General features: G+C 38.6%; 1 protein-coding gene across 1 annotated transcript; it reads left to right on the top strand.

Moving 5' to 3' along the window:
- The first annotated feature begins 1,342 nt into the window (after positions 1–1,342).
- On the top strand, positions 1,343–25,020 carry LOC139731472 (high affinity choline transporter 1-like). Its single transcript, XM_071642357.1, has 8 exons — positions 1,343–1,511; positions 15,655–15,762; positions 17,645–17,800; positions 19,864–20,012; positions 21,336–21,461; positions 22,437–22,590; positions 23,738–23,955; positions 24,475–25,020. The coding sequence occupies exons 1-8, from the start codon at positions 1,343–1,345 to the stop codon at positions 25,018–25,020; spliced, it is 1,626 nt and encodes a 541-aa protein (XP_071498458.1).
- Positions 25,021–26,537: the final 1,517 nt, after the last annotated feature.

Raw genomic sequence — 26,537 nt, 5'->3', positions numbered from 1 at the left:
ATGCTCATCACAATCATAAAATACGACCTACTCGCAAATCAAGGAGAAGCACCATGTTGGAGGGGGCGTTCATTCCTTACAAGCGCGCCCCGTGAAGAGCATTCTTTTTTCTTTCCGCCACTCTCTTCACACGGGCAGACCACAGTCTGCGGGGCAGACTACAACGTATCTATTCAGCAGCGGTGCATAATTTCGCTTCTCTTTCAATCTTTAAGTATCGAAAACGGTAAGACAGAATTTCTTTCTTTTTCTCTGACGATAAAGTATACAATTAAAAGCATTTTATATTATTGTCAAGTCGGTTGACGTTCGCCATGGAGTTGTTATAGTTATCGTTCAATATCATTGTGGGGGCATTCTCTTCTGTTGTTACACGGTGCAGTCGCAATCTTTTAAGCGAACTGTAAAACTCAAGTATGGTGTTTCATTAATTGATCTTCTCTCTTCAAGAATCTAATAACAACACCTTTCCAGAAAAAAAAAGACGAAAATTTCCGCCCAAAGGAAGATATCCAGGTATTTGGATTTTAGACCCCGGAGTTTAGGTCTATAGTTGGTCAACCAACCATTTCTCATACATACAAGCAACACATTTTGGTCATAATGAAAATTAATAACATTATTTGATCATTAATGTTAATGGGATATCGCAAATTTCACACATTAAGTTTTAGTTTTCCACAATATATCTAATGGTTGTAGAGAAATTCAGGTGCCACATTATTGACCAGATGATTCATGCATTCATCATCTGTCCATTTCCATCACGTTGGGTGCTGTTCGCTATTCCGAAGGTTCGTTAATCTGAAACACACCAATTGATCCCTATACCTAGAGGTTCGTTAATCCGAAAATGAAAAAGAGTTCATTAATCTGAACATAATTATGTAGCGTTATTTCGAAGGTTCGTTAAACCGAAAATGAAATAGGGTTCGCTATTCCGAAGGCTAGTTTATCCGAAAATGAAATAGGATTCGTCATTCCGAAGGTTCGTTTATCCGAATTAAGGACCTTCGGAATAACAAACCTTATCACATTTTCGGATTGACGACCTTTCGGAATAACGAATCTCAGTTGGAATAACGAAGATTCGGAATAACGAACCTTCGGAGTGAAGAACGTTCGGAATCACGGACTGTAACCTCAGAAATATTCTTTCTTTCTTTCTTTTTTAAAAACAGATTTTGATTGAATGAATTAACATTAAAGTAGTAGGCCTACTTATCTATAGGTTTACAAAACATCTTCTGCATTTGATAACTTCAGCAGTGAAACGTTCTTAGAAATTTGTGCTGTTTGATTTTGAAATTTGACAGACAGATCTCGAGCAGCCATTGGAAAGATGGCGGTGAATTGGGGTGGAGTAGCTGGAATGATCGTGTTTTACCTGTTGATCCTCGCCATCGGTCTCTGGGCTGCCCGGAGGTCCCGCGGCCATGGCAGGGACACGGAGCACGCCATGGTCGGTGACCGGGGCTTCGGGTGGCGGGTCGGCGTGCTGACTTTAATCTGTAAGTCTTCACTGAACTCAGACAGTGACGCAAATAACAATGGTTATGAAAATGACGAAAAACTAAGAGGCTACAATATGAGCAGTATTGATGACGATGATGAAGGAGATTATAATAATGAGAATAGCTTTAAAAGTAGGCCCAATTATTCACGTGGGATTCTCATGTCGTATTTGTTAATTTGCTGTGAAATATCCCTGATTCTTAATAAACTTATGAATGTCCGGAAATTCATATTATATAATGATTATGATACTACTGATGATGATAAAACAGCGCATAGCGTCATTTATCTGTAGAAACATTCAAAGGTGCCAAATCATATCATAACAGTGTCATAATGTGCTATGTAGAGTAGATCGTGCTTTTATAGATGCATATGTATTCATCTCACTACATTGAATGTAAGGGCGCGGTCACACAGCTCAAAAGTCGCGTAAACGCATGAATCTCGCATAAAATTTGGTTGTGCGTGCTTGTCCGTCGAGAATTTTCGCTGATTTACGCGATGAAAATCACCGATGAATTAAAAGAATTACGGAAAGATCACGCAAAAATAATTTACAAACCACGCACTTTCAGCGCATAGGCATGCAAATGCCCCAAATAAGGTGAATACGTGGTTGTGTGCGGCGACTGAGGTCCACTGCGGAAAACCACGCATAGTCTGATTCTCTTTTTTCCCTTCTTCTTCTTCCTTTCTTTTCAGAAATAAAACAGGAATGATAACAGAATTGCGTCAAAAGCCGCCAGAACCTTTCATCAAACAGTTTGTATGAGTTTCCGCAATTTACAAGCATATTGCTTCTCAGCAGGTCTCCTATTTTTTCCACCTGATGTATCGGTCTCTTATCAGCCATCTGTCATGATTGTCAAATCTTTGATTTTTGTCTTTTCGCCCAATATTACAATTTTGTAATTTGTTATTCTTGGTGGATTTGATCAAATGAATTGAAATTGAAATTATCACTAATGAACTGCATTAGAATCGCGCATGATTCGCGCATGAACGCGATAGCGGCAACATTTTCGCAAACGATCACTGATATTCTACGCATATTTCGCGCATTATCCGCGTAAGAACTACGTAAACTACGCAAGTTACGTAAAACAGCGCAATACTGCATAAACTCATACGCGAAGCCGAGTTTTGAGCTAGTCAAAACCGGGAATCGCGTAAAGCGCCGATCCCGCGCACATCGTTGATCGGCGGACAGCTACGAAGGTTCCTACGTCAGACAAACTCATGAAATGCACAAATCGCGTAAGACTCGAATTTCTTGCGTGATTCATGCGTTTACGCGACTTTTCGGCTATGTAACGGGACCTTTTAGGTACTATTGTAATGTGTTGTAGGCCTAATTGCAATGGCCTTGTATTGTTATACCCCTGTAAGTGGTCAAGAGTGCCCCGCATTCACAAGAAAACTCACTTTGTACTTTGTGCCAAACGATTATCGCCTTGCTCCGCCCATACATTGTTAAACAGCTTTCACGCACCTATTGCTTACGACTGTAATGTCATCCAACTTACTTCCTTTATTCCTAGGTATAGGCCTACTTTACGAAAAGTCTTCCCCTTTAATACCTGCTGACATCTTAATGATATAGTTACAAGACCCGACAGTCAAACAAATTCCTCCGTGGAAAGTAGAAACCTACCTGATCAGGGGCGTCACCAGCTTTTTTTTCAAGGGGGGTGCGTTTTGACAGTAAATGTAACTGTGAGATTTTTTTTATTTGATTTATTGGTTCCCGTGTCATCATGTACATTTGCACATACTCTATATATTGTACATAACACATGTGATTGTATACATACACGAATCTTTCGCTATGAAGGACTATACAGGGGTACATTATGTGACGGTGTGAGATCCTCGGCGATGATCTATTCCGCTCCTTCAGTGCGGAGGGTGTGGGAGGGGGATACCCCCTCCCACGGTAGGAACTTTTTGTAAAAACAAGAGTGTAAAAGTCACGCTTATAGAGCTTTAAAATAGTAAAAATAAATATACTATGAAGGACTATTACGGGGGTACATTTTATGTGACGGTGTGGTGTGAGATCCTCGGCGAGGGAGCGAAGCAACCGAGCGGGAGAGGGTGTAGGACGGGGATACCCCTCCCACGGAGGGACTTTATGTGAAAAGAAAAAAACAAGAGGAGAATTGCATAACAATTAAATGCGAGCGAGCTTGAAAATTTTGATATTTTTACAATCCCAAACTGCGGTTTGTAGCTATATTTTTCGCTTTGGAAATGAAGGGGGGGGGGGGGCGGGGCACCGGGCGCAACTGCTGGCAATTACTGGCAGCAACATGAGGATAATGGCATAACGATTAATGCGAGCGAGCTTGAAAATTTGACATTTTACAGTCCCCAAAATGCCATTTTTAGTTCTATCTTTTCGCTTTGGAGATTAAAGGGGGGGGGGGGGTGGCGCACCGGGCGCAACTGCTGGCAATTACTGGCAGCAACGTCAGGAGAATGGCACAACGATAAAATGCGAGCGAGCGAAGCGAGCGAGCTCGTAAATTTTAGCATATTACAGTATCACAGATGTCGTTTTTAGCTACATCTTTCTCTGAAAATTAAGGGGGGGGGGGCGCACCGGGCGCAACTGCTGGCAATTACTGGCAGTAACATCAAGAGAATGGCAAAGCGATTAAATGCGAGCGAGCTTGAAAATTTTGACATTTTACAGGCAAAAAACTACCGTTTGTAGCTATATTTTTTCGCTTTGGAAATTAGGCAGGGCGCACCGGGAGCAACTGCTGGCAATTACTGGCAACAACACCAGGAGAATGGGATAACGAGTAAATGCGAGCGAGCGGAGCGAGTGACTTTGAAAAATTTGACATTTTACTGTCAAAAAAAGCTTCCGTTTGTAGCTGTATTTCTTCGCTTTGGAAATTAAGGGGGCGCACAGGGTGCAACTGCTGGCAATTACTGTCAGTAACATCAGGAGAATGGCATGACAATTAAATGCGACCGAGCGGAAAGAGTGAGCTTGAAAATTTTGACACAGTAAAAAAATTGCCGTTTGTAGCTATATTTTGTCGTTTTCGAAATTAGGGGGGGGGGGGGTGCACCGGGCGCAACTGCTGGCAATTACTATTCTATGTTACCAAAGAAAGTGAAATGTTTATGTTCTTTTTGAAAAATGAAATAAAGTTTGAATTGAGTTGAATTGAATTGATTAAAATGCGAGCGAGCGGAGCGAGCGAGCTTGAAAATTTTCACATTTTACAGTCTAAAAACTGCCGTTTGTAGCATTCCTTTTCGCTTTGGAAATTAAGGAGGGGGGGGGGCACCGGGTGCAACTGCTGGCAATTCAATACTGGCAGCAACATTAGGAGAATGGCATAGCGATTAAATACGAGCGAGCGGAGCGAGCGAGCGTGAAAATTTTGACATATATTACAGTCCAAAAACTGCCGTTTGTAGCTTTGTTTTTTCGCTTTGGAAATTAAGGGGGGGGGGGGGGGGCAGTGCGCCACTGGTAGTCAAGGATGTCGGTTTATGTTCATGATTGGGGGAGGTATGACCAGCGAGGGGGCGTCGAAGTGACCAAGCGGGGGAAGGATGTCCAAAATCTGCACTTTAGAGCATCCCCTAATTGTTTGTGTTTGTGTTTGTGTGTGTGTGTGTTTTATACATGGAAAAGTTGGGAAATAGCCCAGGTCGAGTCTTATTATTGGCAATGCAAGGCATTTTGATATAGACTATAGTATGTAAAGCAACAGTCAGTGATCTAGCTTTGATATAACGAAGTGTAAGGTATACAGAGGTGTACATTCTACATCACATTGCGCAACATTGCAGCGACTCTTTGCCGTTCGGATGTTCTGAGTACACTGCTCCATCCTCCTTATCATTCAGAATGCCAACCAGGAATCATGCTGAATCACAATCTTTTGTCGGCTCCGGGCTTTTTGAACAATGTTTCACACTATTGATGCCTCTTTGATTATGGTTAAAAGATATCTTAGAGAAAAAAACAAACAATTTCTTGCTCACCCTTTCATGTCAATTTCAAAAGCAGTTTACTAATCCTTGAATAACCATTTTGATATTTTTTTTGGGTACCAGTGGATTGGGGGGGGGGGGGCATGCCCCCCCCCCCCCAGTTACGCCACTGATTGGAGACCTATAACGGGGGAGGAGGGTGTGGGCGGGGTATCTCCCTCCCATGCGACGGAGCTTTTGCATTTTCTGAATTGATAATCCGTTGCACAATGAATGAAATATACCTTTGGAATACAGTACGGTCGATAGATATGATAAAGAGTAAACACTGTATGTATAGCATCAGTGCTGCCAGAGCCGGGGTGCGATTGTTTTTGTTTTTTGTTTTTATTTTTGTTTTGTTTTTGTTTTGTTTTGTTCTTTTGTTTTTTTTTCCTCCTGGTGCAAAATAAAAAAAAATAAGAAGAAAAATGAAAAAAGAACAATTATTTAGCGTCCGGCGTTGAGGTCGCTCGCAGACTGAAGCGTTTGTTTTGTTTTTTTTTTGTTGGTGGTTCTGAAAGGGGGGGGGGGGGGTGCGTTCGCACCCAGCGCACCCCCCCCCCCCCCGTGACGCCCATGCTGATACGTCTGTTGTAAATCAACTCGACACTTTGCGTGGTCCCGTTATTTGGGATTCGCTATACCTCCCAACATTCGAAATACACAATCTAATAGGACGTTTGAAAAAAAAAGAGAGAATAAAATGTTCCTTCTTGCTAGATAGGCCTATTACTAAAGTACTAGTATCAGTTTGACAGTTTGATGCGCACTTTTGATCAAACACATGAGATGAGTAGCCTCATTCCGGTGTGAATTCCTGTCCAATCACAGATGATCCTATCAAGTCATTTTATCAGTGAAATGATAAAATCATGCAAAAATCTTGTGTGTGTGTGTGTGTGTGTGTGTTCGCTATGATTACACTCGCTTTCCTATCATAGTGTCATAAATAGTGAGAGATGTTCACTATTCCGAGATTACGTTCAACTGAAATTAGATAAGGTTCTTTATACCGAAACAAACGAATTAATTGTACCTTCATGTTCGCTACACCGAAATTTAAATAGGTTTAATATTTAAATAGGAAATTTAAACATTTTGTGGCGTCATTCCAAAGATTCGGTAATTCGAAGATGAAATAAGGTTATTTTCGTTATTCCGAAGGTTCGTTTATCCAAAAAGAAATAGAAAAACTGCGTACCGGTTACTAGCGAACCTTATTTCATTTTGGGATTAACGAGAGGGAAATGTAGGGCTAAAGGGCGATATCAGGTCACGTATTATATATCTTTTTTTTTCGCACTTTTTAATCTTCCAAGCTTCCATTCCTTGCTGGCTTTATTTGCAGCTGTGGATCAATAAACGACACAATAACAAGTCAGAATCTAAACATAAATTGGTAATAAAGGAATGTATATAGATAAATGCAAATAAATCATAGACCAATAAAAGATAGGTGATTCAGATATCGTAGCAGTTTATGGGCGTCTGGTTACCGTGGTTATGAGTTGCATAAACAAGCACGTACATTGTATATATACCTACATGAGCATTAGGTCAAAATAGACTCAAATCTGGACATTTTTGGTACCAAGATGATTTTTCTTTTTCAGGATAGGTCCAGAAATAATTATGTTTAGAATAACATACTAAAAGTCCTCATAAATCCTCCTCGAGCGTTTTCCACAATCCAAGATATAGCATATGAAATGGCCGCCAAATTTCCTGAAATTCTTATAACTTTTCAGCCAGGTAACCCAAATGCAAAAAGAAAAGAAATGTCCAAATTTATGTTTTTAAGGATGAAGAACTAAATAAAATACATATGATGAGATGTTGACGCACACAAGTACCATAATACAAGATGGCTCCAAAATGGCCACCATTTCTTGAAATTCTTATACACCCAACTACAAAAATTGAATGTCTATAAGGATGAAGAACTCAAAAAAATACATATTAAGAGATGTTGACGAACACAACAACCGTAATCCAAGATGGCGTCCAAAATGGCCGCCATTTCCTGAAATTTGTATAACCTTTAAACTAAGCAACCCAATAAAAATGTAAGTGTCTAAATCAATATATGTTTCCCCGATAAAAATGTAAGTGTCTCATGTTTCGAAACATGAAGAACTCAATGAAATACATATTGAGAGATGTTGACGCATGCAAGTACCGATTAAACCGCTCGATCTCCTCCTAAAATACAAAATGGCCGGCAGTAACAATTTTATCGCACAATTATGTAAGTAAATATTAGTATAGTGTATAACAAACTTTTCATTAAAAAGAGTTTTTATCTGTAAAGTATATACAAATAAATACATTGAAATGTTGAAATCAAGGTGTGTTCTTATCACGAGAGAATATATTACTATGGCCTAATTTTTGTCACCCCTAGCACATGAGATGAAAATTTAGAGGTAGCTTTTTTTTTTTTACATTTCCAACGCATTTGATGTCTACCATGAGGTGAGTTCCACTTGAAACTGTCAGTTATCACTTTAATAGGAAGTAAAATCAATTTTTTTGGTGTCTGTGCTATACATACATGTTCAAAATTAGTGTCTACATGGGCTATAAAATAATGTGTAATTCATCACATGACAATAATTTTTTTCTTTGGTGCAGTATATTGCTCCACCTAAAACCATTATGCCTAAATCATCTTAGTCATTTCATGTAGATTAGGTGTAATTATGTAATAGATAAAATCAGAGAATATGACACTCATAGTTATTGGTACATGGGGGAGGGATACTCCCCTCCCACACGAGGGATTTTTTTTTTTACTAACATTATTTTAGTGCAAATGTTTGGTAAGATATTGAATTTTGTTTCCATTAAAGAGAAAAAAAATAAAGTAGTAGTCAGGGAAATGGGAAACGGGAAGGTGTGGAAGAGGGATTTCCCCCCCCCCCCTCCAACATGAGGGAGATTTTGCATTATCAGACTTGATATTCAGACATTGATTCTGGTGTATAACCTATTGGTGAAATATTAGATTTTTGTTTCCATCAAAACAGTAACACAAAGATATATTCACTGATATTCCTGGAAGTGTGCGGTCATAAGGTTGCCCACTCCCACACGACGGAGATTTTCATATTTTCAGACTTGAAAATCAGAGATCTGTTGCACCCATTTTGTGAATTATCCTATATTTGTTTTCTATTTGAAAGCGTTAGGAAAAATATATATTCAGGACAATATCGGGGAGGGGGAAATGTGGGAGGACAATACTCCTTCCCATACGATGGAGAGTTTGGCATTTTCCGATTTGAAATTCAGAGAATGATATGGACATTTAGAAAAATGCGGGGAATGTGTATGAGGTGATGCACCTTCCCACAAAAGGGAGACCTAAAAATCTCGGGTTTTTGTTGATGAAATACTAGATTTTTGTTTCCATTGAAAGTGTAAGTAGAATGAAGACTAGTATACTCATAGCAGTGAGCTAAGGGCTTTTTACACTTGTAAAATTTTGCTTAGCCCCGGACTAACGGTGGGGCTAAGGGGGGGGGGGGGCCTTAGCCCCACCGTTGGTACGGGACTATCCTTAGCCCACTTTCTGTTTACACTCGTTTTTGCCAAAGTGGGCTAGCCCCACCGATAGTACGGTACTATCTGGCCCTGCAAAATAGCAGGGGTTAGCACCGCAATTGCGGTGCCAAGCAAGTAAGTGTAAACAGAACGAAAAAATAATCCTGGGCTAAGCGACGGAGACGAAGTCCGACCCTCACTGACCAATCAGAAACGAGGTAATCAAGTGCTGCCGGTGCGTGCGTGTACGTGTACAGTACACAGCATAATTATGAATATTCATGTGGTTTGGAAAGTCCGGGGCTAAGAAATACGAGTGTAAAAAGGTCAGTTTTCTCCTTAGCCCCGGACAAGAGATAGTACGGTACTAACTGGCGAGTGTAAAAAGCTGAAAAAAATGGTACGGGACTAACGATAGTCCTGGGTCAGAGAAAGTCCGGGGTTAAGAAACACAAGTGTAAAAAGCCCTCTAGTGGAGGAAGATGGGGGAGGGGACCCCTTTTGACTGGAGGGAGTTCTTGCATTTTTATGATCGTCATTAAAAGGCCTAGTGCACCCTTGGTGTTATATTGAGAAAATTGTCCATCCTCAAAGAGAACCCCTCCAAGACAAGTGAGCTTTTACACTTGAATTGAAATGAAAATCATTATATAATTTTCACTTATTTGATGAAATTTGGGGAATTGTTATTCGAAGGGGTATCTAATCTATATCGGGAAGTGAGCGGAGGAAGCGTTGAGACACGTAAGAAGGGCACATCACCCTCCAATATGAGGGAACTAACTTTTACATTTTGTAAGTGAAATATCTGGTGCACACTTTTTAATTTAATATTCGGAAATCAGTCTATGGAAAGGGGCCGAGAGAGGAACGTTTTGCATTTCTATGATTGCAATTCAATGACAAAGTGCATATACTTCAGGTTGAATAGTTGGAAAATAATTATTATACAGGCCATCCCCTCCCCTCCCCCACAGCGCGCCGGCGGCGAGGAGGGGGGGGGGGGGGGTGGGGTGCATCAAACCCAACCTATACCCATAACCGATGGACCTTCTGAGTTGTTGAATCTCCAGCATTATGTTGAATTTCTTTTTCTCTTGAAACAGGCTAAAAACAGCAATGTTTTGATAAGACAAAATGGCAGCCATTTTGGGCAACATTTGGTCTTCGGGAAGAACTCGCGTGGTTTTTATTGTCGAGCCTACCGGAGGTGAGGGGAGAATAAGGGATCGCCTGCGGCGTCTGTCCGTCCGTCGTCCGTCCGTCCGTCGTCTGTCCGTGTAACGCTACAAAAACTTCAGTAACTCTTTACTCTGGGCTTCAATTGCAATCAAACTTCAAGGGAAGAGGGATCATACAAAGTTTCACATTTTACCATAAATGAAGGTCACCTCAAGGTCAAAGCTCACAGGCAGGGGTCAATGAACTTTTAGGGCCCAATGTTAAGTTTTTATGGCACGTTTCTATTATGGGTCATAACTTTTGATCCATAACTCCATTTGTGACCAAACTTGGATGGTAGATGTCCCTTGGGGAGTGGATGGTCACCACAAGGTCAAAGGTCACAAGCATGGGTCAACGAGCTTTTAGAGCCCAATGTTAAGTTTTTATGGCACGTTTCTATTATGCGTCATAACTTTTGATCCATAGGTCCGTTTGTGACCAAACTTGGATGGTAGCTGTCCCTCGGGGAGTGGATGATCACCACAAGGTCAAAGGTTACAAGCAGGGGTAAACAAATTTTTAGAGCCCAATGTTAAGTTTTTATGGCGTGTTTCTATCACAGGGTAATAACTTTTGATCCATAATTCAATTTGTGACTAAACTTGGATGTTAGATGTCCCTTGGGGAGTGGATGATCACCACAAGGTCAATGGTCACAAGCATGGGTCAACAAACTTTTAGAGGCCAATGTCAAGTTTTTATGGCGCGATTCTATTATGGGTCATAACTTTTGATCCATAACTCCGTTTGTGACCAAACTTGGATGGTAGATGTCCCTTGGGGAGTGGATGGTCACCACAAGGTCAGAGGTCACAGGCAGGGGTCAACGAACTTTAAGGGCCCAATGTTAAGTTTTTATGGCATTTTTTTTGCAATAAATGTTCACCCTTTTATATCTCTTTTTATCTGTTATATCTCTTTTTTTAGCTGTTATATCCCATCCGCGTACAATTTCTTGCTCGCGAATGGGCGAGACACATTGTGGCACTTGCCTTGTTGGTGTTCACATGCTTCATGATCTCTTAATAAGTATTCCACTGGGTTCTTTATGTCTCATAATTCAGACATTTAAGTGCCTATCGCGGTTACTTAGTTGCAGGATTATGAGAAAAAAACAGAAAATGGCAGCCTTTTTGGACACCATTTTGGATTTCTTAAAGTGCTTAAGTGTTTTATGTGTGTTTCAAAATCTCTGAATAAGTATTATAGGCCTATTAGGTACTTTGTGGCTTAAAACATATATTTTGACATTTCAAGTGTGTGCAGGTGAAATCTATTTGCAAAATTATGAGAGAAAAAAAAATTGGAAATGGCAGCCATTTTGGACGCCATCTTTGATTACGGTACTTACGTGTTTCAAAAACTCTTAGTACACTATTGTATATGTATTTTATTGAGTCCTTCACGCTTCAAGACATATAATCTAGACATTTACATTTTGTATTTGGGTTACCTGTTTGAAAAGTTATAAGCATATCAGGAAATGGCGGGATTTTACGCCACCTTGGATTACGGTACCTTTGTCTCTTATGTAACTATCTTACATAGTTATAAGAATTTTAGGAAAATTATGGGGACTTTTAGTATATAAAATATTATGTAATTTTAGACCTATTTCTGGACCTATCCTGAAGAAAAAAAAATCAGCTGTTACCAAAAATGTTAGGTTAAAACTAATACTCTTGGACTATTAGTACATGTACGTGGTATACATAATATTTGGTATATTCATAGTACATCAGTAAAGTCATACATTATGTTAATCTCATTTTATATTAACGACATCCAACTTACGAGTAAGGAAATAATGATTATATAATTTTTATATAAAATTATATAATCATTCTATAATATTCAATTTAATTCAATTCAACTGTATTTCCATCAATAAAATGGAAATGCATTGTACAACATGAAACGTTATGAATTCAATCGTTCAACGATTTGAAAGAAGGAGAAATAATGAACATTAGTATGATGCAAAACATCAATATGCCCGAATGATAATGTTAGGAAAAAATAACAATGCACACTTTGCAATTGTAGTTAAAACATATGAATATAGCGATGAAAAGGAATAATCTAATAAAAAGCTGATCTTGTAGGACGTGGATCACTCGGGGAAAAAAAGAAGAAAAAATTCAACGGTATGCAACAACAAGAATAAGCCAATATAACGTAAATATGCAATAGCAATCTGTGTACCGTTGGAACACTTGATCGTTAATATGATAGGCCTATATGACGCTGATGATATAGGAGAATGTAATCGTTGACAGTATTTGTTTCAAAGTCAGCAGAAAATAACTCAAAATAACATCACAATGTTACATTATATCGTGTTTTGCTCTTGAGAAACTTCGTTAGCAGCAGTGTGAATAGCATCAGGTTTTCTTCACTCATCTCTTTATGCGCTTTGACATCTCCATTTTTAATGTGGTGTGACAATTAGAGACGTACATTGTATTTCTAGTGCGAGATGAAGAGTTTGTCTGTTTGTATATGTTATAATTATCATCTATATACTTCGTACGTGTTACCATGATGTGTTGCTAATTTTTTGAGAAATATGAAAGACTGAACTGAAACTTGAACATACTATTTGTTTTCCTCAGCAGTCAATAATAAGACACAAACAAAAATGGGTTTTGATACAATATACATGTGGGGACTGTCTGGTGTTGCTTCCACTCTTGATCTACCACTACCTCCCCCGTCTCCCCTCCCATTTGTCTTTCAATAACCTTTGACCCAACTGACAAAGCGCCGCATATATTATGTGAAAAGTGCGCACATCATACAATATTACATACCTGATGAATCACTCAATCACTACCAGACAATCTCCAATGGCTTTACATTTATTTACACAGCCTGCAACCTTCTGATATTTTGTAAAGGGATGAGTTTTACAGTGGGATCGCATTGAACATAAACACGGGAATGGACAAATAAAAGAGGAGATCTGTTTGCGAATTGCACCGTCTCGCTTGCACTGTAGCCCTCATAATTGAATTCATCACAAAGTGTTAAATAATCAATGTTTTACACTGTGCAGAACGCATGCAGGCTGGCACACTATCTTTCTTTTGTGGTATTTTCTTGCTTTGAAACGAAATTTTACAGTCAATGTTGTGCTGGTTTGGATATAACATAATACCCTTTTGGGTGTCATTAGTAATGAACATGCAGGGTGAGAGATAAAGTGATATATATTTGCCTCATTAACTCAAGTAATACATTATAATGATCATACAATTCATTTTTACCACTCTTCTCCTTGAATCAATCATTATTGTTTTTAACTGATGATGGTTTACTAGCGTGATTGGTTTACGTATTGTTTCGTTTTATTTCATGACCTGCAAACTGATATGGTTTCCTTATGTCATGTCTGCTTGTTATTTCATACTTTATTCTAATTCCCTTAAATGGCTGTCTGGGGTGATATTTCACAGAATTTTGACAGCACTCAATGAAAAGTCGGTTTTTATATCTTTTGTATTGTTACATCTCAGGAACACTGTCTGATAAAGATACGATTCTTTTTCTCCTATATATGTCATTATGTCATATTTCTATTTTTAAGTTAAGGCTCTGCACTTCATTCTTGTACTTCCTTTTACTATCTTTCTCTAAATGTATTTTTGTTTGTGTTTTTTTTTTATTTACACTGTTACCCTTGAAAACCAGCACTGAAGAAAGAACTCCCATTCCTGGCATAGATTGAAATGAATAAGCAAATAAATGAATGAATAGATGTGAGAGCGAATAAACAAACATAATACATAAAGAGATGAATATTGTGAGAAAAGTTAATTCCTCAACTAAGATTTGTTTTAAAATTTCGTTCGATATTAAATATCAAAATCAGATTACCCCAAACATTACATGGATTCAGTGAATTGTATATAAATATGTGTATATATATATATATGTATACATACATATATATATATATATATATATATATATATATATATATATATGTGTGTGTGTGTGTGTGTGTGTGTGTGTGTGTGTGTGTGTACATGTACTTATTAGTTTTTGCGGCATATAAGCCAACCTGTGACTAAGTGACACATTTGCTCGTAAGGCACGAAATATCTCTATTCTAGTTTGAGAACTACATAATGAAGCGCATCAGACCTGGCATACACAATGAAACGAAATTTTTGAAAACTTATAAAACTGGTACTTTGGTTAACTCCACTAACGTGTGTTTTGAAAGATAGAACAAGTGTGTTACACCAAAATGTTATCAAACGTCGAGCGTTTATTCAAGGTCTCAGGGAGGCAATTTCGGAAGTTCTCCTCAAGATAAATTTACAAGCCTTTCTGAAAAAAGGATACGGTTTTGTCACCAACTCATTATTTTATACACTCTAAAAAAATCCGGGTCAGGACTGACCCGGAACTGGGTCCGTTGGGGTCACACACCGTTCCGGGTAAAAAATGACTTGGAATTTGGTCAAGAAGACCCGGAATGGAGTCACCCTGACCCAATTCATGACTCTGGATGGTGTCATATCTGACCCCATTCCTTGTCATTTCTGACCCGGAACGGTGTGTGACCCCAACGGACCCAGTTTTTTTAGAGTGTATGTTCTAGTATATTTAATTATCATAATGTATGTGCTTTTTAGTGGATCACTCTTTTCCATCGCTTTATTCACTTCTTAATGTCCTTTCTGCATTCATGACATTAATGCTATTTCTGCAAGTATCATAGGATGCATTGTTTGTTTTACATTATTACGCATTCATGGTCACTCGTGTTTGGACCTCTTATCTAAAAACTGTTCTGTGCTATAAGAGCACTGGCTTTGTATTCCTTATCATTTGTTTTTCTTGAAAAGTTTTTAGTACTCTCATCAACCACACCTAGTTTATGACAGGCTTTGTGTCTTATTGTTTGATAAAAATTTCCTAGTAACTTTGATACGAAAAAATGATTGGGTTCAGCTTTGTCCAATTTATTCATTGCAACTGCTAGACCTATACATCACACGAACAAGAAGAATTCTATTACTCACAATGACTGCTCAAGGGTATATCTCACCTCATGTTCTTACACGGAACCAAAAGAACATAATGTTATTCTACATGATATTATGTGCTCCCTAAAAAGTTGTTTGCAATGAGATAATCAAATAGCAATGAATCAATACGATTGGATTAATGAATGGATTGATGACTGAATCAATATGCATTAATGAGTACTAGTAAATTATACTGCACAAATCTAATTAACCATTCAGTGGCTGAATTTATGGACTAAAATGTAATCCATATAGCGTTGGGGTTTGATTATTTGATATCGATTTGCGTCTTTTCTTTTATGAAACATTCATCACGTAGCAACCTGGGTGGGAGGTGGATTCATCAACGGAACAGCAGAAGTAGTGTTCACTTCCGGTCTGGTGTGGGCCCAGGCTCCGTGGGGATTCAGTCTCAGCTTTGTTGTGGGTAAGACCAGGGATCTGATGGGAAAAGACAAAACCCTCAGCGCTCGGTCGTGTCATCATACAGTTGTCTTTTTTGATCATCAGCCGTGACAGAAATATGTTCCTACGATTCGTAAAAGTGGGTGTGATACTAGTAGCATACGAGAAAGATTATAGAGAGATGAAAACAAAATAGAGACATAGGTCATAGGTCATATCTTGTTTCAACTTCTCTCTGCCTCCACACCCCGCTTTCTTCCCCATCTGGTCTTGAGGTGACTTTATTTAAGACAAAAAAAACAAAAATTTCCCTTTGGCAAGAGAATTTTCTCTGACCTTTCTTGAAATAGACAACCTTGAAAACATAACCGTTTTCTTGTTTCGTGTCTCCTATCTATCCTCGCTGAAAAAAAAAAGATGTTTGGTGTTAATTTAAACTAGCAGTTAGATTTAACAAAAAAAAAAAGTGTTTGAGGCGTATTCACTTTCAAGATAATGTTTGTGCGCCATCTCACTGCTTGAATTTTCCTAAAATGATGATTCACGTTTAAAGAAACCCCATCTATCCTAGGACATGAAGTACAATGTAGGGTCTCTTTCTTAAAGGCATAATTTGCTATTTGCAGATGAAACAAAAACCCAGTATTAGTGATTCAAAATAGTTCTAAAATGAGAGTTTGAGATAAAGATAACAATGTAAAAATTTGTACAATTTGTACTAGTATAATCGATTTTAAGTATTGTTAAATGTACAAAATGTGAACAATAATAATGATAACAAAATTTCCAGACTAAACCGTATACAGTTATGGTTTATTAAGAAAAGTAGTGATATCTCCTTAAATAAATATTTTAGGCTTTATTGCAAAAATTTAATACATGTATAAGTAGGATGTTTTGTGATAAAACTTACCTACACATATGCATCAAATGTGATATCTTGAACATTTTTTAAAATCACTGCTCCCAAAGGTAAACTGGACCTTTAAAATAGGCTCTGATTCTGATTTAATTTCATTCCGTTCCCCTGTATTTGACTATACAAGTTATGAATTTGACAAATGAAAAAGTGAACAGTACAAATACATACTGCAAATTCTTTGTTCATTCATTATACATGTTCAACAAGAAAATTATCAAATTGTGGAGAGTGTATCTTTTTAGAACGGAAGAAAATATAACATATTCAGAAACCCAATCATAGGTAAAGTTTGATCTGAATGACAACCTTCAAAGAAAAAAACAGAAGGCAACTGTGTATATTCACCGTCATAGAAATAAAAAAAGAAAAAAAATCTTTACCAAGACAAGGTAACGAGAATTTGTTTTCTCTTCATCCTCCTCAACAGAGCATGGACAATGCAACAAGTTTGGTTTGAAGCTACACGGCTGTATGCTTTCAATTCGTAGATATCCTCTAATTTTATTGTATATAACAGTCAGCCATTGTGTACTCAAGATCGTTTCTAATTTTCTTCTATCAATTTGTGATGTGGAAAAAGAAAAAAAGAAAAAAAAATAGAATAGAATAGTCTAAGAATAAAAAGAATTGATTTGAATTGAATTGAACTGAATTGAATCGAAATGAACTAAATTGAATTGGATTGAATTAAATCGAATCGAACTGAACTGAATTGAATTGAATTGAATTGAACTGAATTAAATTGAAATGAATTGAATTGAATTGAATTGAATTGAATTGAATTGAACTGAATTGAATCGAAATGAACTAAATTGAATTGGATTGAATTAAATCGAATCGAACTGAACTGAATTGAATTGAATTGAATTGAATTGAATTGAACTGAATTAAATTGAAATGAATTGAATTGAATTGAATTGAATTGAATTGAATTGAATTGAACTGAATTGAATTGAATTTCTCCAACCCTCTTTCCCCCAAGATGCGTTCTTCTTTGCCGAGAAGATGCGAGCTGCCAATTACGTCACAATGATCGACCCATTCTCCATCAAGTACGGCGCCAAGATGGGCGGCATCCTCTTCATCACCGCCCTGATGGGGGAGCTCCTCTGGTGTGCAACCATCCTTACTGCCCTGGGTTAGTGAGATACAGTAAATGTCCCCCCCCCCCCCGCCCCCTCCCCCTCCAAAAAAAAAAAAATACTATCGGATTTTCGCATTTGTGAATTTCAAAATTATCAAACAATCTGAATGCTGTTTTAGGGGATGAAACTACAACCTCTTATCTACATTTTGAAGAAAGCCTCATTAAATTTGGTTGAGTGGTCACATAGAAATGTGGATCGGTGTAAAACATGTTAGGGGTCCGTTTCTTCCAAGTCCCGCACTTGAGATGCTCTTAGAACTGCGGACACAATAGACAAACCTTGGAGGGAAGAGATTCCGGGTGCATGTCACGAGACCGACACCCACGAGTCATACAACCCACGAGTCAAACAGCCCATGAGTTATACAGCTCACGAGTCACACAGCCCATTAGTTCGACACTAAGCTAACAAGGCCCACGAGACCGACACATTAATCCCCGTGCTGTTTCTGTCGAACTCGTGGGCTGTTTTCACCTAGTGTCGAACTCATGGACTTTATTTGCCTAGTGTCGAACTCATGGGCTGTATGACTCGTGAGCTGTATGACTTATGGACCTTATTTCAATGTCGATTTCGTGGGCTGTATGACTCGTGGGTGTCGGTCTAGTGGGATGATCCCGAGATTCCTGACATGCTGATACTCATTTCTCTTAGACCACTAAAGCAAATCGAATGGGAGTTTCGGTGAGATGCGGGAAATAAGTTATAGTTTCATACCCTGAAATTGTATATGGATTGAGTCACTATTTTTAAAGTTATCGTTGCGGAGGGTCGTGTTTCATTCATTTTGTTGTTGTTGTTGACATAATATAGCGATTAGTCAATGAAACGAAGACGACGACAGTGATAAGAATGAGAGTTTGAACAATGATAACGAAATAGAAAAACTAATGATAGTATTACAAATAATGATGATGAAGTGATGATGATGAAATGATGATGATGAAATTATGATGATGAAAAATGGTTCGCTTTGCCAGCGGCAAGATCTATAATGCTCGCACTGCTCGCTAGAAGCGACCCCTTTTATTACTTTTACAGAAGCATTGCCAGGTATTATTATCCAAAAATGTTGTATTCACATCGGCCTCTAAATAGACGTCTTGAATAGAACATCTGGTACTAGCGGGACTCGATTCTATGATTTGGTCTTTAAGTGCTAGGCCTTAGCCACCACACCACACTCCAATGCTCCTGGCAGAACAGTCGAACATGAAATTTATACTCTGACTTTTTGGAGTTACAGAATGTGACCTTTAGGCTTTGTGATTACCAAGGGAAATTAAACCGCACGCCTGGGTCTTGATACATTTGATGTCAAGATGTCAAAATCTATTATAACAGACAAAAAATAACCGAATTACTTCATCACCATTCTCATCCGCATCAAGGAGCACATTATAATATGGATATTCGTGAGAACTAGGGAGGTGTGGGATAACAAAAATGATCGTCTGCTACAGATGCCCTAGAAAACATAATGACCCTCAAGCAACAGCTTTCGGGCTCCCCATGCAGAAGCAGCAACAACAACAAAATCTATTATAACAGACACAAAAAATAAAAAAAATAAAAAAATAACTGAATTACTTCATCAGTATTTTCTTCCGCAACAAGAAGTGCACTATGATATGGATATTCGTGGGAACTAGGGGTGTGACCGAAGCCTAGATACGATATATCCCACGCTTAAGCTGTAGCCCCACTGTATTATCCATTGTACGCTTGTATTACTGATACGTTTCTGCTGTACATTGTGTAAAGGCAATTTAGAAAAAAAATATTTTGTTAACAACTGATGTTAATGTATATGTATGGCTCCAACAATGCATGTATTGTTACATGTACATGTATGTTTATTTACAATGATAATACAGGAATCAATCAATCAAAAGAGTCCATCAATATAACACCACCTGGAATGATTGTTGGGACAAAAATAAAATATCGTCTGCTACAGATGCCCTAGAAAACAACGACCCCAAGCAACAGCCTGTGGGCTCGGCTCCATAAAAGCAACAACACCTCGGTATGTCTTCCTTCCACCCCACAGGTTCCACAATGAACGTCATTCTCGATATTGATCGATACCTATCGGTGATCATCTCCGCGTGTGTTGCCACTCTCTACACTTTTGTCGGCGGTCTTTACTCCGTGGCCTACACGGACATCGCTCAACTCACCGTCATCTTCTTCGGCCTGGTAAGGTTGAACTTCTTGTTCTGGACTGGACTCTTGCGTTGATTACCGTCAACAAATTTAGATCAAAGAACAATCATCACTAATGAAGTGCGGAGCTTTCAGATAGTTTTCATAACAGATGTCATAATACTTGGCGTAGACTCGACGATCAGAAAAACAAACAAACAACCAATTATCATCTGACTGCCTTTAAGTGCGAAACAGTTCGGCTTAACAATCCGGCGGTTCGGTGTTGTCTCATATAATGTGTTAACCTCATTTAACAGGTACAGTTCGTTAAGCGGATGTTTCAAACGTATGGTGCATGTTATAAAGATAATAAAACATTGTTAATTATCTAATTCACAGTGTGTGCTGACCAAATAGGGCCAAATTGTTATGATGAGACTGGTATTTTGGGTTCTTCCCACGAGACCGGCATCCACCAGTCATAAGCTAATTCCACATTGAAAAAAAGGTCCATGAGTCATACAGCCCAAAAGTAATGCAGCCCATGAACTCGACACTATAGGTAAATAAAGCCCATGAGTCCGACAGTAGGTAAACAACGCCCACGAGTCGGACACCGGACCATAAAAGGCCTGAGGGACCGACGCTAAGCAACTAAGGCCGACGAGTGTCGAACTCGTATATATGTGCCTTTTGTTTGTCTAAAAAACAAATGTCGAACTCGTGGGCCTTATTTGCCTTACTGTCGAGCTCATAGGTTGTATGAATCGTGGGTTGCATGATTCATGGGCTGTATGACTCGTGGGTGTCGAACTCATAAAGTGCACCCAACAATTTTGGCAACTTGCATTATATGATTCTGCATTCCGAAATGTCGCGACTGATATTCAGTAATGACTCGGAAAAGTCACGTGACTTTCTGGCACTTTTAGGCTTTTCGTTGTTCAGTTGTTTATAATTGGAAATATGCAGACGAGATCGAAAAGTAACGAGTAATATGTGTTTAAAAATAACTAATGGTTCCCTGTAGAAAGTTTTCTCGCTTGGAATAATGAGGCAATAAATATTCTTCATATATGCCTCCATTAAAATGGTTATTCCCCCGGAGCAAATTAAAATCCGTATGAAAAACTTGTAGATATGATTGTAAGTGACACGAATTGGCGAAGGTCTCGCGGCATAACATTTGATACACGTATATAGAAATGAAAAGAATGCTACATTGATAGTGTCATTACATTAATGAAAAGTTCACCTATATTGACAGGCATTGCCATTGACAGAAACAGAAGAAAGAAAAGAAAGAGAGAGTGAATTGAGGAAAGAGGAAAAGGGACGACAAAATTCGTATTTCTCTTTCTAAATTTTGTTCAGTGGCTGTGTTTTCCCTTCGCCGTGACTAACTCGGCCAGCGCCAGTATAGTGGCAAATAGCGATCTCTGGGTTGGTGAGTGGGACAACAAGTATGTTGGGGTGTGGCTGGACAACGCTTTGCTCCTGGTAGGTACATTATGACGTAGAAGCAATATGTTGTTTGTGTCCATCACAAAGCTCTGCATTGAAATTGTGTTTTATCAGTTATTTAGGACAAAAATTTGTCTTACCAGCCAAAGGTAGTTATGCGTACCTCTCGATCTCGTTGCATGTTTTTATCATATTATTATGATTATTTGACACTGGCATTGAACGTGATGTTTTTAATCATAGGGACCGTAATACGATGAATATGCAGAACAAGGGAAACTCATCAGCTATAATCAATTATAACAACATTAAATGAGATATTAGAATTATAATTGATGGTTCTTCAAGACCGCAATTATTAGTTTGTGATCGACTGTGATCAACGAACATCACAGTTTCCACCGCCGAGTGGTAAAATTTACTTATAAAGGTAGGTTCCCCAACCGGAACTTCTAGCATGTATCAGTTATAACTTTAAGATATTTCTCAGATTTCACTGATGTTTTCTGCCATTATTGCCACATTTTCTCCATCCACGTGTATATTTGGGCATCATTCCCACTTAACCTGGTCATTTATGAGATTGTGGTTCACAATGAGTGCATCACTGCAGGGAATTTGTAACAAGTTAGTATGGAAGGGTAGCATGGAGCTCACTTTTTATGTATATTATTCAGAGAGAACATTCGTGGAATCGTCTGTCTATCTGCAGTCTACAAACACACACACATACACACGCACACACACACACACACACATACATGTATATATATATATATCCACCATCAAATCATACACATCCCTCTCTCTCTCCCTTAGTTTCTTTCAACACACACACATCATAATGCGCATCATAATAATGATATGAATATAATCACTCTCCATCTGTCTCACCCTTTGTATCTCTTCCTACGCTATCTGTGATATTTCATTCTCTCTCTCTCTCTCTCTCTCTTTATCTATGTTTCATTATGTATCTATCTCTCTCCTTGTCTACCACTACCACCACAGATAATGGGCGGGGTTCCTTGGCAAGCGTACTTCCAGCGCGCTCTGGCGTCCAAGAGCCCAAGGCACGTGAAGTATATGACACTCGTGGCGTCCGCTGGTTGCATCATCGTCAGCCTACCTGCCTATCTCATGGGTGCGGTAGGCGCCACCACCGGTAGGAAACAACGCATGTTTTGCCAACAACGACTTTCTCGTAGTATTCTTGTTGATGTAATGGCTAATGATGTTAAAGATTATCCTTATTGGTATGATCATTATCACTGCCACAAATAAGTTTACAATAACATCGACGTTTTTGAGAATTGTAACAAGTACTGACGACTGTAACAACTTATGGCCTAATAGTCTATATTGCATCTTTAAGAATGCTCAAAACTGGCCACCCACTTGGAATGAACTAAATGCAATCCCAGGATGCAACCACGACGGAGTTTAGCTTCCGGGTGGGAACCCGTGTATAGGCCTATACCTTGGAAATAATGAACGAAGTTGATCAAAGTCTTTTTTTTAAATCCATTTGCCTGTCTGTTTGTGTTTCTTGGCGAGAGTTGTATGTAAATTAAAGGTATTATTTTTGTAGCATTATTTTTCTCCATATAGTGGCCTCCGACACAGGACTTTAAAGTATCTTCTAAGGGTGCACGTCACTAGTTTGACTCTCACAAGTCATAAGGCTTTTGCAGCCCATAATCTCGACACCAGACAAATAAGACCCATGAGTTCGACACTGAGGCAAAAAAAAAAAAAGAAAAAAAAAGGCAATCGAGTGCGACAATAAGCAAGAAAAACCCAGGAAACCGATATAAGATAAGCCTTGTGATGTGATGTCAGTCTCGCGTGGCCCCCCTCTTTTTTGGGGGCCTAGTGTTGAACTCGTGGGCCTTGGTTGCCTATCATAATTGTTGGATTTATGGACATTTTTTGTAGCCTAGTGTCCCACTGGTGGGCCTTGTGTGCCCGTTGTCAATGTCATACTCATGGGCCTTATTTACCTAGTGTCGAGCTCATGAGTTGTACAACTCGTGAACCTTTTTTTTTTGATGTCGAACTTTGTAGGCCACATGACTCGAGGGTGTTGGTCTCTCAAGAATCTGATGCCCCCCTGCCACACTTTCATACGTTTTATAACAACGTCCTACTATAAAGATATCGAAAATAAACGCTAAATAACAACCGCACCTACCGTCAAGACAGGCCACGTCGATAATTTCGTTTCTTCTACATACGACCCCGAAAGTGTCATATCCAGTCAAAGTCACGACGACTGTTCATGTACATCGTTTTTTTTTTCTAATACGCAGATTGGAGCGCGGTCCAGATTAATTTGAACAGGACCAATCCCGCAGACGACCCGAGCATCGTTCTTCCCGCCATCATCCAATACCTCACCCCACCCGCCGTGGCCTTTTTTGGTCTCGGGGCCATCTCGGCCGCTGTCATGTCCTCCACCGACTCTTCGATTCTCTCATCGACCTCCATGTTCGTTCGGAACGTCTACAGGAATGTCTTCCGACCTAAGGTGAGACATAAAAGTGTTTGTTTTTTTTCTCCTCAAAAGCAAACTCTAAAGGGGACCAAACTGTCCTCCTTTGCATTTACAAGTATTTTTTTTTCTTCAGTGGTAGTCACCCATAACCATTAAAATAATACAAAAACAATATTACACACGAGTCGGGCTGTACATGGTGTAGGCATATACAAAGTCACATAATTTAATAGACACAAGAAGCAAAACCAATTACGTGTATCCTTCTCGTGTAACTTTTTCTTTCGAAAGAAGCAGAAATTGTAACTTGATGATATACTTTGTATCTCATTATTTATCAAATTGATAACATTTGAAATGAATAAAAATGTATAGCGAAACAAAGTGGAATCCTGCTATCTGTATAGGTCTAGATTGACCAAAAATGTACTAAATCAAAAGGAAATAAATGGAAAATGACATAAAAGTGAGAATGAAACTTAATGAAATTGTAGAAGCACGAAGACTACATAACCACGCCAGGATGGCATCACTTATATCATTACTTTTCAGGCTTCAGATCTAGAGCTGATGATTACGATGAAGATAACACTCGTCGCCGTAGCCGCCATCGCAACGATCCTGGCCCTAACTGCGGATTCTATCTATTCCCTCTTCGTTCTGAGTGGCGACGTCGTCTACGTCAACCTCTTCCCGCAACTCGTCTGCGTGGTCCACATGGAGAGATCCAACACCTATGGCTCCGTGCTCGGGCTGATCGCCGGGCTCGTTTTCCGTATCGGCGGCGGTGAACCGACGCTCAACCTGCCTCCCTTCATCTACTACCCCTTCTACAACGAGAGCGACGGCCAGCTCTTCGCCTTCCGCACCCTGGCTATGCTCTGCTCGCTGGTGACCTGCATCGTCGGGTCCCTGATTACCGACGTCATCTTCAGGCGAGGCTGGCTCGACACCAAGTGGGACATCTTCAGGTGCTTCGAGGATCATGCTGGTGTGAGCGACATCGGAGCCAAGAACACAATCGAGTTGCAAAATGACGTATCTAATGACGACAAAGGAAGCGTCAATCCAGCTTACAATTCCGAGAAGGGAAATTAAAAAGGAAAATTGAATCAGGAAGGCGCCTATCTGCGTGTATATTACTATGATTTATACAATGACACTTGATAAATAGGGGAAAACGTAAAGATTCGCCTGGTTTTCTGTGATCACCTTAAGATATCCAAGCCTTACAATTTCAAGTGGATTACTATTTGTTCATTTTTTTAAAGAATATTTTATTCTTCATCAATGGGAAACAAAATGTACAAACAAATTTATACAAAAGAAATCTTTATATCAATTTCGTAATCAGTTTCATCGATGGAAACAAAATTGTATAAACCGATTTATGCCAAGTCTTAACATCAATTTCGTAATCTTTACACTGATGCATTTATTTTTTGAACAAACATAAAACACAAAACATATACGTACCTCTTTTTTTCACTATTACAAAAAAAAAACACCAATAATGTCATGGTAGAGACGGTCGATCTGCTGAGCGATGGAGTTATCTATTCCGTGTTTCGAATAGGCAATCACTGTACATTGTCCTTCACTGTTTCAAAATTCTTCTGATTTCTTATGTATAGTATAGCAATTTATTTTATTGATTTCCTGGTGGCAATGATGTACTTTGTCAGATCTACTCTCGTGCTTTCGGAATTTTTTTTTCTATATTTGAGGGTTTTTCTCTTTTGTATAAATATAGGAGAGGGACATAATTACGATATGTAAGTTTGTGTACATAATGATTCCATGGACGGATATACTTTTGTTGCCTGCATGACTGAATTGAATTAAATTCATTCAATTTTCTAGAAAAAAAAAGATCTCAATCGTAATAGAAGACACAAAAGTGAATACATGTATCACAAAGGGTAAAAGAAATCTGTAAAATATAGGCTCACATTAAAAGAAAACCTAGCCCACATTCGTACGACAGTTATCTTGTATTTAAATTTTTATAAAACTTTGTCATAAATATAATCTGTCACTCATGCCATGGTTGTTGATATCGGTTTATCATAGAATCGATCACGATAGTAGGGAAAAACTCTAATGTCCGAACTAGAATAAAACAAATCCAGCCAAGACTAGTCCTTCAATAAAACGGATGACGCCTTTAAAGAGGAAATTCATCTGAAAAATAAATAAACTTCAAAATAGGAGGAAAATATCCTCTACAGAACGTAGAAAGAATTACAAAAATCGGAAAGAAAAAAAAAGAAGATATGACATTTTGTAATTTCACATTTTTTTCGGAAGACATTTCTTGACAAGTCCCTATGAATATTCAAATCAGCAAGTTGACAATGTCATGCTCTCACAATTTCTTATTCATTTCATATACAGAAATTATGAAAATCTCATATTTCAGCCGTATAAACTGTATAAAAATTGTCTTAACCAATCAAATAAAAAAAGAACACATGTTGACTGTGATATATCTTGGTATGGGAACATGCTTTTACTTGTATTAGCTAAAATGATAATTTTTCCGAATTAATATATGACGTACATGAAAGATTGTCAGGGTAAAGTGACATCATCAACTCACTCATTTGAATATT

This window comes from Diadema antillarum, unplaced genomic scaffold (genome assembly GCF_040938485.1).
Source record: "Diadema antillarum isolate AM-2024a unplaced genomic scaffold, OU_Dant_1.0 seq00000375_RagTag, whole genome shotgun sequence".
Lineage (NCBI taxonomy): Eukaryota > Metazoa > Echinodermata > Echinoidea > Diadematoida > Diadematidae > Diadema > Diadema antillarum.
The sequence above is the reverse complement of the archived record's forward strand: the minus strand, read 5'-3'. Positions and strand labels throughout refer to the sequence as shown.